At 36.6% G+C, this 14,260-nt stretch overlaps 1 protein-coding gene across 6 annotated transcripts in view; it reads right to left on the bottom strand.

The window, feature by feature from the left end:
• The window catches only part of FER (FER tyrosine kinase), a 176,051-nt gene that overhangs the window by 136,701 nt on the left and 25,090 nt on the right, over positions 1-14,260 (bottom strand). For all 6 annotated transcript variants that reach the window (XM_048931375.1, XM_048931380.1, XM_048931379.1 and 3 more), the window contains 3 exons: positions 10,367-10,624; positions 6,370-6,543; positions 3,044-3,143 (listed from right to left, as the gene is read on the bottom strand). In XM_048931375.1, coding sequence (XP_048787332.1) covers positions 3,044-3,143; positions 6,370-6,543; positions 10,367-10,573 — 481 coding nt within the window. In that variant the 5' untranslated portion in view covers positions 10,574-10,624. The remainder of the gene's footprint in view (positions 1-3,043; positions 3,144-6,369; positions 6,544-10,366; positions 10,625-14,260) is intronic.

Here is a 14,260-nt window from a genome sequence, read left to right as displayed (position 1 = left end):
GGTTAAGGCAATATACACGTGTGCAGAAAAACTCTTTGAGGGTAGCCTTGTGGACAAGAATTTGGGGAGTTCTGGTGGATGACAAGCTTCACATGAGCAGCTGTGTGTACACGCAGCCTGGAAAGCCAACAGTATCCTAGTCTGCATTAAAAGAGGTTGATGCGGAAGGTGATGGAGGTGATTGCCCCCCTCTGCTCTGTCTTCATGAGGCCTTAGGTCTGGAAAGCTCAGAAAAGAAAGACATGGAGCAATTGGAGCAGGTTCAGAGGAGGGCCGCAAGGGTGATCCACGGGCAGGAGCACTTCTACAAAGAACAGCTTAGGCTGCCAGGTTTCTTCACTTGAGAGAAAGCTCTAGGAAGACCTCATTGTGGCCTTTCAGTACTTGAGGGGAGCTTATGAACAAGAGACCAACTTTTTACAGTCTGAATAGTGATAAGACAAGGGGGAATTGTTTTAAACTAAAAGGAGGGGAGATTTATGTTAGATGTTAGGTGGACATGCTTTACTCAATAAATTGTGAATGAGCCACCCTCGGAGATTTTCACAGCTAGCCCGGATGGGACCCTGAGGAGCATCATCTAGGAGCTGGAAACCCTGCCCATGGCAGGGAATTCACCCCAAATGATCCTGTGATTCAACGATTTCTGACCGACATGGCAGCAGATACTGGCAGCCAGAATAGGGCAGTAAAATGCAGTCTAAGCACCAAACAGCAAGTGGGACTTAGCAGTGCATCATCTGCTCAGGTGTGCCACTGCTCTCCCAGAGGGAAGAGGAAAAGATATGCTGCAGGGGGGCTTCCCAGAACTCCTGACACACCATCTCTGTCACTTTCACCTCTCTCCGCTCTGGAGAGCACAAATCCTTGCATAATGAAATTCCTGCATCCTTCAGAAAGCAGTTCCATTTTCCTCACTGTGAAATAGCTTCTCCTTCTCCATGCAAAATCTCCTCCAGTCACCTTCCCATTCCCCACTAGAAACACAGCTAGTAATTACCTGGTGTCATAATTCATCACTTAACTTTTATTCTCATTCCTCAGATTCTCTTTGTATTTTCAGTTAGAAAAGAAAGCAGCTGTAACTCTCTAAAGCATCAACATGCTGGTTCTAAATGACTGTCCTGTTAGCTGGTGTAAAGTATGACACAGGTTAGCCAAAAAGCTGAGCTAAAAAAATCATAAAATCAACTTCTTCTAAAGAAGATCACTATCAATAATTCCTAATTTTGCCACTTTCACTTTTTCACTTAAACACTCTAAGTGTTCAGCTTAAAATCTAAGTATGCTTTTAACAACTCAAAGGAACTGTCTTCCCTAGGTAGAGAAACGCATGTACCTCTCTCAGTAGTTGTTTCAGTATTTTCTTAGTAGAAATACTGTAAGCATTGGTATAAACCATACAGTCACCAAATTGCAAAATGATTACAATTGCAAAAGCAGAAATTTCTAAGTCATTCCTTTGTTATGACTTGCTTTGATGTTGACTAACTTGCATGTGTACTCTGCAGACTTAGTAGCTCCAGCCCAGGAGCAAGGACTAAATCGTATTTCCTGCAGAGTAGCTGTTTTCTTCTGCTCTTGACAGGAGGGGTCAGACACTGAATGAAGAGTGTAATGAAGAGTAATGAAGAGTTGGTTTTCCAGAGGAACAGAGTCTGTTAAGAATCATATTTTCCTAAAGCAGAAATGAACTGGCTCATGTTTCTTCTGAGAGTTAGTGACAACAATTTTCATTTTTCTGTTTAACTAAATATTTTTCAGCTTATTTCCAATATGCAGCTATACCCTCCCACTGTTACCGTATGCAGCATTCCTTCCCTTGCTTTCAATCATTCTTGAGAGACTCAAAAACCAAACCAGTTTTCATGTTAACAAAAAGACTATCTCCTAATAGCACATCACTTGAGTAAGCCGCTGCTATTCAACTAATGCCTGGAATAATGAAATACTATAATTTTAAGACTTCCCTAACTAGTTCACCTTGCAAACTACTTTGACAACCTGAGGGCTCAGAAACACTGTGAAAATACCATGGCTTAACAATACTCAAACAGCTCAGCTGACCAGCAAATACACAACCATTTTAGCTGCATACAGGTTAATACAGAAGCAATACCATGGTCTGAGGTGCAGTAGTAGCAAAATAATACTGAAATTCTTAGGGGGAAAAACAGTTTTTCTGATAGTCAGAGGCTGTTAAGTAAACAGTAAAACAGTACAGGAAGTTAAACCAACCATGAACTGTATTAATGGAAAACAAATACTAAATGGAAGCAGGAAAATACACACTAAGTGTCTCAAAAACAGCTTTTGGATGTTATATGTCTAAACAAGTATTAGATCAGTTAATCAGAATGACATAAAAACACTGCAGTTGGAATTGTATTTATGCACCATCATGCAATTAATTTCATTTAACGAAAAAGAATCTTAGGCAAGTGAGACCAATTATTAACAAGGTAGTTCAAAATATCTTATAGCAAAGTCTTTCATCATCCTAATCATTAACACAATTCACTGGAAGTCAAAGTTTATGAAGTTTGGACACATCACTTTAAAATTTTTTTTCTCCTGCTCCTTAATGTTGAAAAGTTTTAGATCTATTCTACTGTCATCAGAATTGATAACACTATCATCAATAGCATTGATGATACTATTCAGCAAGCCATAATAGGTCGTAAGACACAAGGAGGCTGCAGCTATGATGTACATGAGGATCTGCAACCTGATTTTCACTACTAACACTGTCCATAAGAGCAATTTTACACTGCAATGCATCCACTAAAGGAATAACTGAAGAGCTTAAAGAAGTAATCTTTCTTTTGTCATGAAGGACTACCACTTTTCTTTTTTTCATTTTTATCATTTTCAGTGTATCAACAAGCTATCTTGATGACAACTAGCTTTTCTTAAGATTCTGGATGAATTTTCACATCTTCATTAAGTTGTTCAAAATAAAAGCATTACCTAGTTTCACTCTAAAGTTGCATTACGTTTGAAAAAAGGCAACAGTAAGCACATAAACTAAAGTCAGTCATACCTTTAGCCACGGCTTCTTTATACTTTTCTTTGGCAGAATTTACTTCTTTTATTAGTTGTCTATAGCTAGATTTTAGTTTCTCAAGTTCTGTCTTTGTGACCTTTAAGAAAACAGAAACAAAAAGAGCATAAAAAATACTTACTCTCAACATTAAAGATGTCATATAAGATTTACTCCAAAAATAAGGATGCTGCCACTTTTTATCGGCTTGCAATAATCCTATCAGACTATTATGCAGCGTGACAAAATCAAAAATCAATGAATGTTCAGAATGAAATAAGAGGCCTGAAACTGATTTCCCCGTTTGCATCTCTGCAGCACAGCGTAAGGAGAAACGTTTAGGAAATCTAGCTTAGTGTAAACACTATTCCACTTCAGTCAAAGTGAAAAAAGCACCAAAAAGGATGATCATTAAACCATACAAGATGAAAACATCCACACAAGAAGGAATTCTTCTAATGTCTCCAAATACAAATACAGTAGAACTTTTGGATCTAAAATTTTATGCAAATAGCTTAGAAGTAGCTACTGTGCATGAATAAATCTATCTGCCATGAAACTTAAATTCACAAAAAATTTTAAAAAGTACTGTGGAATGAAGTACTGGCAGAGTTTCTTTCAACAGACACACTTATTCCATTTTGCATCACAGAATACTAGACTTCAACCTTCTATTTTCATTTACAGTGTGAAAATTAGTTCACTGCTCAAAAATATTCATAATTCATGAACGTGTAACACAAGTTCATTACAAACCAGTCACTACAATACCACAAAGTTGACATAAATATTGAAGAAATGTAAAAACTTTGACAAAGCAACATGCTCTCACAATGGGCTACCATGGAAGAGGAACTTAATCTAATGAAAGCACGTGTTGCACTGCATAGAAAAGGAAGTCTGTTCTACAGAAAAACTCGCCCTTGTGCAAAATGCATGAAGAAAACTAGCATTCACAATCCCTCCTTTCTTTGTGAGATAAGGCCCGGATACCATTATTCTCACTCTCACGAGCAATACTTGAAGACCCAGGGAAACTCCCTCAAGAGCAAACAAGACACTACATGTAATTCCTACTTCTGGACCACCTGTGCAAAGGCTCAATTTAAAAATAAGAATGTAAGATCTTTTGCGAACTATTCATCCCATATTCTCACATTAATTTGTACTGTAAAATCATTCACAACTGCTGTTATTATTGACTAAAAGAGATAGCACAGGAGAAATAAAATTTACAGCGCACTCGTATTATGAAGTTACTTTAAGCAATGGACAGAAGAACATGATTAGCAAGCAATGAAGACAATACACACGTAATGATGAATGTTCTTTTCTAACAGAAAGCTGGAAATTAAATTAGGCCAACAATACTGCAAAACCTTTGTAATAACTTCAAGGTCCAGGAAAATTAATTTCACAATGTATTTTTCCATCAACAGAGAAAAACAAAGCACCTCCATCCTCTATTTACTCTTAAGCAGCTGAAGTGGTTAAGGATTATCCTAATCCCAATTTATATTTATACAGTATTTCCCACTTGGCTAGTGTCTACTTCTTCCCCTTAAAATTCACACAGAAAGAAAAAATATGAAAGATCTCAATGGAAACTGAAATAAACTTCAAGATTTACTAAAAACCATGCCTTTCATTACCCTCAATAATTCCATCAAAAAAGATTCCTCATTGCACAGGTCTCTAGAATAAGAAAAGAAGGACCCTCACGAAAGAGCAAACAGTTCCTTACCAGATACCCTAACGATTATGAAATGTAAAGACACTGTTCTGTACAAGTTTTGGATAATGCTCTGGGAAATTATAAGTACTTTCTTAACACATATAATGGAAATAGATCTAATGCCACAGAACACGAAAAGTGTTCGGGATTTCTGGGAACCATTCTGGAAGTGTTCCATTGACGTAGAATCTTTGAATAAATAATGTCAGCTAACAAAGAAAGAACATACTACATCTAACCAAAACTTTATCCAAGTGCTTCTTAGGAAAGCCACGAAGGCAGAAGGAGGTGGTGGGAAAAGAAGGGGTACAAAAATTAGTGCAAGTTTATTCATTAGGATGGAAAAAAACTCACACAATCATGCATTTTGTTCACCTTATGATTAAAATCAATATAGCCTGTAATTAAATATTTGCGGAGTGTTTAGTCTACTTTATATTTTGTTGAAGAAGTCTTACTCTCTTCCTTTTAAAAAGCGTTTTATAAGAGTGAACTTAAAAAGAAAAAAAAGCATGTTTAATACAGGCTCTTTTAAAAGCATATATGAATACCCAGCAATCTTGTTTTTGCTATCCCTAATTTCTTCATTGTTATCTTCTTTCTTTTTCCATTTCTCAAGTTCTTTGTAAGTTTATCACAACACTTTTTCTCCACCTTTGATCCTGAGCATTTCCAGATGCACTAATCCATAAGTGCCTGTGAGTGATTATTTGGCTTGGCAACTCTATCAGATAAGACAATCTCTACCAAACATGCATTAAAAATGATGTACTTCCCACAGTTAATACCCAGGGAAGATGCCAAACTCCCAAGAGATTATGGAAGCAGTCCTGCTAAAGCCAAACATTTAACATGATATATGTTCAGTACTAGAGTAAGGTTATTCTCATTACCTGCCCAAGAATCTTTTTCTCACTAGTCTGCGATATCTGTACTACGTTACTCGTAGGTTATATTTTATGCTACTCCAGATCTCTAAATCTCTGCTAAAAGAAAGAAACAGTGCTTTTCTTGTGAGACCTTTTAGACTACCAATCAGTTTCTTCACATTCGCAGTTAATCCTCCCCCAGAGCATCTGAATTAAACTGAGATTTCTGTCAGCTTTACTGATGAGACACAGTGCTGTCAATATCAAAGACACAACTGACAATAGAAAGGGTCCTGAAGAGCCCCACCTACAGACTTAATATTTGGTTTACAATTGACTTATATTTTAGAATAAGGATTAGAATCCCATCCCCACCCAAAACAGTCCAGGCTGCCAAAATCACTCAATAATAAAAGCTTTCAGTGGATGTCTACAGCAAAATGAGAAAAGTAAAAAAGATGGAACAGAGAATCATCTGCGAGGAGCATTTCCTACACTATCTGACCAAATCAATTCATACAGAAGAAAGACTTCCTCTTCTCCCTTGTCAGGTAGCAGCCATGAGAAAACATATAGGAAGCAACTAACATTTGAGCTAGGCAGCCTAGACACCACTTTTACAATAGCAAAAAACAAAAACAAAATCTAAAAAAATGCTCAATGTTATTTTTTTAAGTACACAAAATTTCAGTAAATCTACGAAGAACATTTGAATAAAATACCTTGTACATCTCTGCTTCAATTTGTTGATGAACCCCTATGTAACTCTTCTTCACTTGCTGTTTGTCCTTGATCATCATTGTAAGCCTATGTAAAGGCCCGGAATTAAGATCTTCTGCATGCGTCTTCATTATTTTGCTCAGCTGTTCTGTTTGTTGTACCACGAGCAACCAAGACTATAAAAAAATAAAATAAAATCAGGAGAGAAGAGTCACTTATTCTAGCTTACAAATAACTAAACAATGAAAATGGGTTGTGGTAAAAGATGCATTCAGTTAAAAACAAACAAACAAACAACAACAAATAAAAACTGAACTTCCCAAATTCACTTGAGATCTTCCACAAAAATTCCTTCTCCTGTAACAAAATCATGCAGTGAACTTAGTCGTAAACTCATAAAAAAAGCACCAGGGACAAAAACGCAGCATCACACAGTCACTCCACAGAGTATTCTTTGCACTTCTGAACACTCACAAAAGCTCTACAGCTTTTTTCAGATCACATCTTCAACACATCTGACAAGCACATTCCTGTGCTCTTTGCTTTCCCACCACCTGATCATTTACTCTGATTGATAAATTACTTCTTTGTCCTGGTCTAAATACCTCACAGTGATAAGCATTTGAATTATTACTGTTCAAGACAACACCATTTGCCAGCTGCTTTGCATAACTGACAGCACCAAGCCACCAGCAGCAGCGCGGTGTAATGCTGCTAACAGATTAGAAGTTCCCTGTCACGGCAACCAAGCGGCTTTTTGCAACCTTACTTTAATAACTTCTTTAGCCATCCCATCAGTCTGTTTTCAGGACTGCTTAATATATCGTGGCTTTTGATAAGAATTGAGTGCTGAACAGAGAGACTTTTGATGCACTACAGACGAAAAGTCAAGAATTAGAGTTCAGTTCAGATGGAAGTATTTGTTACCCTTAAAAACCCTTGCCCGTTACACTTTGTTGACAGGAACAGCATTGGATTCATTAGATATAACTCACTAACACAGACTGCTGTACTGCAGTTAACATTTCAGCGTGGCTGTTTCCAATACAATTACCAGTTATTGAATGCAGCTGGTACATTAGTTTTAATGGCACTTGTCTTAATATTTTTAAACATAGAAATACACCTTATATCGTGAAAACTTACAAAATTCATTTGTTCGGCAGATCTCATCTTTTTTATCATATACAAACATACATATGTATGTTTATATGAGCATGTACATACATACATATGCATACATACTTATACACAACAATGCTGCTAGCCAACTGTAATTTAGAGAACAAAATGGAAGACAGTTAATTCCTGTATGCAGTAAACCATCTTTAATATTTCCTTTAGCTGATAAGAATTCTAGCAACCACTGGCATAACTGCTGTAAGCGTGATGTTATATAATAAGCTCAGAGTCTGAAGATTACTGGTTACATCTGAAAAGTGTTTATCTCTCCATTTACAGAGAACTTTCCAAATGACTTCAGAAGCCATGTCACAAAGCTGTGTACAATAAAAATAACATCAAAAATACATATGAGAAGAGTGGTTACAGAAAAGCTCATCATAGCACTCTCGGAGGTGAAAAAGTAATAAAAGTAATGCATTTCTTTGGGTGATTTATTGCCAGACAAACACAGCTTCAATCAATAAAGAAATACATAGCCTGCAATTCACCAAACAAGCCCAAGTAAGTCTGACACCTAGCAAAAACCTGTCCTTCTATTTAAAAATTAACCCAAGACTGACACCAAAGGAAAAGTGATCTTTTTAAAAAACAAATAAAATGATTTGCATATTTTCCCTTTCCTCATATTCCTCTTTTTAGATGAGAAAGCACTAGTTGAACAAGATTTCTGTGTTCTGTAAAATGTTATTGTTTTTAAATAGCAGAAGGTGAAAGATTATAATAGGAGAAAAACTACAAAAATTAAGATTTAAGGGACAAAAAAGCAGCTGGGTGGAGTCATCAGAAAGGCAAAGCACTTCCTTTCCTATAAAAACCCACAATCCAGCAAAAACTGTAAAATATAATATTGTTTGATTAGAAAACATTTTTAGACACATATGCACACAAAACATACGTAAGTATGCAGAGACAGTATTTTAATTCAGGAAGTATAAGATACTATTTACATCCCACAAAAACTGTGTCAGATTTTAATTATGTAAAATGTCAGAAAGAGACAAAAAGAATAATTAAATAGCAATATATATTAGAACAACTCAAGTAATCAAATGATAACTTAGATATTTTACCTACTAAAAGCAATATGACAATATATCACTCTGCTAGCATAAAATCCAAGCTGACAGTGTAATTTCAAGGCAAGCCTATGCAAATGATCTATCAGTATTACATGAATATTTTTGTAGTTATGTGAAAGATCAGAGATCAGGGGCTTAGGAGGAAAACAGCACTTCCTCGACAGAAAAATAAAATGAAAGGAACAAAAGTAACCTGAAAGATTAACTTGAGTAGCAACATCCAAAACAGCACTTAAAAATGTGAAACAAATGCTTCTGTTTAACCTGCATAGAAAATGGTTTAAGACACGTAGTCAACTTCTTATAGAGGCTCAACTGAGCAGAGAGCTAATCACCTGAAGGTGAACCTGAAGGGTTGCAATGCTCAGTATTCAAAAGGTGCCAGCGCTCCTTTACCATTTTAGCCAGAATCCACTCTGTTTTGTTGTCCATAAGCACTGCAAGGCTTTTTTGCTACCACGTAAGAAGAATCCCAGTGGGGCAGCAACAGCAAGAAATATTAATAGTATTGTTGTAATTCTGTAAAAACTCTGGGATCTGACAGCAGAAAGCTTGAAAAAAATACATGATTTTGCCATCAGTGAACAAAAAAGTTTTATGTAAATTTACCAAAATCATCACAACTGTGGGTAAGATACATAACTACGTGAACAGCATTTCAAACATACCACCAAAACGCAACAGATGAAAAAAAACAAACACAAAAAAACAAGCGCAGCAGCTTACAAGACAAGAAATATTGGGTGGGGCAGGCAACAACAGAATTCATTACAGATAAACACTACCCAGTGCTATTCAGGGCAGCTGAAGCAAGCTAGCTACTTCAGTGCAGCTTTCAAGCCACACAGTCACTTTACTTTCACTAGTACCGATCGAGACGGCTGCAAACAGAGCACTAATGCTCCTGCTGCAATGCCATAACTTGATCTCAAGCAGCAACTTCATAAGCACACTGCATAAAAAATGCTTTGTGTAGAATTCAACTTGTCCCCAAACCAGCCTTCTGCAGAGAGCAGGATTCATGCCAGACTGACGGAACTGTGTAAGCACTGCAGCAGCAGAAGGATCAAAAATTGAATAAGCCATAAAACAGAATTACGTTCTGTAGTCAGAAAGGAATCGAAGTCAAGAGGAAAGTTTACTAGCAGGTGGAACAGGGAAGTTTCCTTCAACTACACCTTCACTGTACTTACTGCAAGTCTGACAATAACTTGGAGAAAACATAGCCTTTCTTTATAGAAAAATCAACAAAATTATTGTAAATTGGGTGGAAAATAACTTCACAAGTACAAGGAACATCCTGAATTAAGTTTTTGTTTTAACTTCACACACTGTGGTGTGAATAACAGTTGGTATGCTACACTTTGCCTTAAGTTTCCTGGCATTTTTCTATTTCTGTCACAAACTCTATACAACATAAACAATAGTTTCCATTTAACTGTCTCAAAAGAAAAGCTCACAGTAACATATTTTGTTTTCAAAACAAAGGAGGTGAAGCATGGAGACATAAAATACTGAAATTTAAGAATTTAGGATTCTATTTTACTTACTAAATTCAAAGCAAGACTGGAGTTCAAGTGCTCCACAATCCAGCAAAGAACTAAAAGCAGTTAAAAACTTCAGAAACATTAACTCCCAAGAAGATGAATCAGGAAGAATCCAACTCAAACAAAACAAACAAAAATCAAATATTTAATTCTAAGGATATTCCAAATTCGTAATTCCTCAGTCTTACCTTGGATACATTGCTGATATAATCCAATTGACAAGTGCTTTCTTTATCTACCTGATTACAAAGATTCTGTAAAGTGGAGGCATACTCTTTATCACTTTTTACACGCATGACCATAAATTTCTTGACCGTTTCGAGCAGTCGTAGTTCCCAGTCTTGCAGTTTTAATAAAGCATCATGCGAATACTTCAAGTCACTTCCAAACCCCATCTTTAAGGCACTATAAACTGTACAGATGAAAACAAAGGCTCTTCACCACATCTGAAAGCAAAACAAAAATCATGAGAAACAAACCAAATAAAGCTTTACAGTTACAAAGAGCACCTATTAACACTTAACACTGAAGTGACTTAGCCACACCATTGTCGCTTTGAAGCAGAGAAATGTCAGAGAACCAAACACAAAGCTGTGACTGAAAGAGATCTCATGCCCTGTTATTTTCAATTGACAGATTAATTAATTTTTGTGTTCTCCAGTTTCCCTTCCGTAAAACACAATTGTATAACAGAGCTTCCCTACCTGAAGGTGGAGATATGAGGAAACACATAAAAGTACTTTTGAGATACTGAAGATCAAACCAATTTATTTAAGCAAAGAAACACACACTTGTGCACATGATAACAACTGCCATTATACTGTTTCATTACTAGTGACCCGAAATATTTGGCTTTTATGGACACTATCCAAAGAACACAGAAAATTCCAAATAAATGATCAGTTCTCAGGCATAGCACCTATAGTAAATGGATACCTGGAAAATCACTAGATAGTTTGTTCCTAACCACTGCACTAACAGCAAGCGTCAACCTGCCAAAAGTAAAAGAGGATCCTGAAGAGGATCCTATGCCATCTTCCTCTGTTCTCATGATAAACACACTAGGGCAGTGTCCTTAATTTCACAGTTTTCTCCCAAAGCAGTCCAGTCTCACTGCACAATGCAGACATCATTTGATAATCTCATAAGAAGTGCTGCAGGGCAAAAACACACATTTGTGGCAGTTTTTAAACATCACCACCTCTACTGATAAATCACATGGTCACATCATTGAAGACTTGAGCCCACATGTATAATTTCCACAGTCTTGCATTTTTTTTTAAATATGGGCTGCCTTCTGTTTTCTGTGTAAACAGCAAAAACCCATTTGCACACTGATCAGCCTCGAACTTCTTAAGATGAACTTCATGAACTGCAATTACAGCTCTAGACTGCAGCACAGACGCTGCCTGTCTATCGCTTCTTCTAATTCCTACAGTCTAGCCTAACCTTAGCACTCATGAATGCAGAAGTATGTATTCCTTGACAGGCTTTAAATTGCTGACCAAATTAGCAGTGTTTTACAAACATTAATACAATCATTTTCTTAGCAGCCCATGAGGTGAAAGAGAACTAACGCACAGTAAAATGAGACACAGAAATCAATGTTGGTAGTGTAGTAGCCAATACTGGCACTGCCTGAGCTTGAAGGCAGTTTCTTCTGAAAGTGCCTGACTTTTATGCCACGCTAAACATACAGAGTAACAACACTGTTGGCTTAACTCGTTTACCAGAGAAAGTTTCAGAATTTTTCATCAGAACCTACAACAATCTTCACAGTAGCCTGACTCCAGAAAGTGTTCTCTGAAGTTCCTTGCTCTTCAGTCAATTACAGAAATAAGCCTTATCCACTATGTACCTATTCAGAACGCATGCTATTTGATGAAAGAAACAAAAGCTCCCATAGAGAAAATACAAGCCACATCGGGTTATTATGCATGTACACAACAGAAGGACATCAAGGTTATATGAGTAACCTACAGCTACCACAGGCTTCCTCACGTTCTTTGCAGCCACACATTGTATTCAAAATTCTTCCTGAATGGTAAAAGCCCAGTCATAAGCAGCAACTATGAATAATTTATACTTGCTGTATTTAAAAAGGATGAACTATGTTTTACTAGTTGCATGAATTAAATCATTTTCACAGTTAAAGGAGAATCTCACAAAAGATAATATTTTAGTATGGCACATAAAAGAAACAGTCTTACAGCATGTACTTCCTAGCATGACTTGCACAATTTTTCAACACTATCTACATCTACATCTACTTCTGTGTCCAATCACATTTTTCTCCCAGCACATTTTAGTACATTCACTAAATCACCAAGCACCTCAGCAACAAAAGAAGCTGCAAGCCTGTTTCCTTACATCTCCGATTCAGGAAAGATAGGAACTGAATCTCCAGAAGTCTAGCCTTGCACTTTAAGATGTAGAAGGGCAAGAGAGGCAGGAAACATTTTCAGCATGTGATATTTCACTCTTCCACTGACTCACTATGGAGCAAAAAGATTGCAAAAATCAATAGGACAGAAATCCAATAACAACTCTCTGCAACTTGCTAAGTCTCTACTAACTAATAGAAACTTTTGGTTACAGCAGTAGATGCCTGAGTATACAGACAAGAACCACATGCATACTAGACAGCAATCTTTGTTTTCAATTATTCCATACACTATGACAGAAGTAGCAATGGAAAAAATTGTTTTACAGAAGTGATAAAACTCTGATTTGTACGATTGTGAAGGATCACGTTTTATTGCTGATGATTCTCAGCACAGCCTCCGTGCACCCTCATAAAATTTAAAATGTTGAATCAAAAATTTCAGCTAATATCAGATGCATTTTATGTGTCTGATTATGAATTACGGATGCAAAAAAAACAGTTAACACATCTCCAAGATCCAAGCTACTTAATGGCCTGGAAACTAAACCCAACACTTTTTATTCTTTGTGGGAAACAAATGAAACCAACATATTATACAGTTGTTTATTTGAAGTCAAAATTGTAGGATTCAGTGAACATTTTCTATGTAATCTGTACTTAAAATACTTTTTTAATAGTGCAAAGCTATTTCAAAGGTCCAGTGTTAACAGAGACTTCAACTGGTACTAATGCCGACAGGTGTATTTCCAGGTATGATATTTCCCTGTTTAGCATGGACAGATAAATCCATAGCTGCCTTTCAGGGTCTGATCAATGACACATCAAACTAGTGCTCTGTTCCAACCACATCAGTGGGAGATGCAGCTTGAGGACAAGCCTGACTTCTGTCTCTGGTTGGCTTCTCCTTATCACAATCACTATTACTAGTGGCAAAATTGAGCTGTGCAACGCAATGTGCAAATAAAGAAACAATTTACTGTGGAATCAATGGGAAGTAACGTTAAGGATATTATGAAAAAAATCCCTCAAAAAGACATTGAAGAATAGTTACTCTTAAAGGGAAAGAAAATTAAGATGGCATCACGAGTTGAAGTAGCTAGATGGAAAGACAATATGATAAATTCATACAAAAAAAAAAAAAAAGAAAAAAAATCTTCAAGAGCTGCTTGCTCTCACTGAGAAGATATCTTTACTACTTCTGGCAGATACCCACATGATTTATCTTGCATTTCACATGCCAAAGATGTCTTACAGTGAATTTCAGCATGCTTCATAAAAGTGGTGTCAAAAAGGACAATTGAACCTCAGCTAATTTAGTTTTATTTTGAGATATATACACTACTTTAAAACCAGTGGATATACAAATTGGTCAATCAATATTTGCTGAGTTTCAATAGTTAAAATATGTTGCGGAGCCAATACAAAAAAATAAGTAATTTGCATTTTTACAATCACTCACAAAATAATAAGCTAATCATTGAAAGGTAGTAAGCTCTCCATGTACACTCAACAATGCACTGCAAATGAGCAACCATTCTCAAACAGTTCTGTATTTGGATAGTTACTGAAGATAGTGTGTGGTTCAGCTCAGCCACTACCACAGCAGTGTGCTCTTCAGTGTCTTTTGACACAGAGAGTACACTGAGCTCAGCAGCAGTTTATGTAACAGAAGGAAGAGATGCAATCCAGAGGGACC

The sequence above is a fragment of the Lagopus muta genome, chromosome Z, assembly GCF_023343835.1.
Source record: "Lagopus muta isolate bLagMut1 chromosome Z, bLagMut1 primary, whole genome shotgun sequence".
Lineage (NCBI taxonomy): Eukaryota > Metazoa > Chordata > Aves > Galliformes > Phasianidae > Lagopus > Lagopus muta.
The sequence above is the reverse complement of the archived record's forward strand: the minus strand, read 5'-3'. Positions and strand labels throughout refer to the sequence as shown.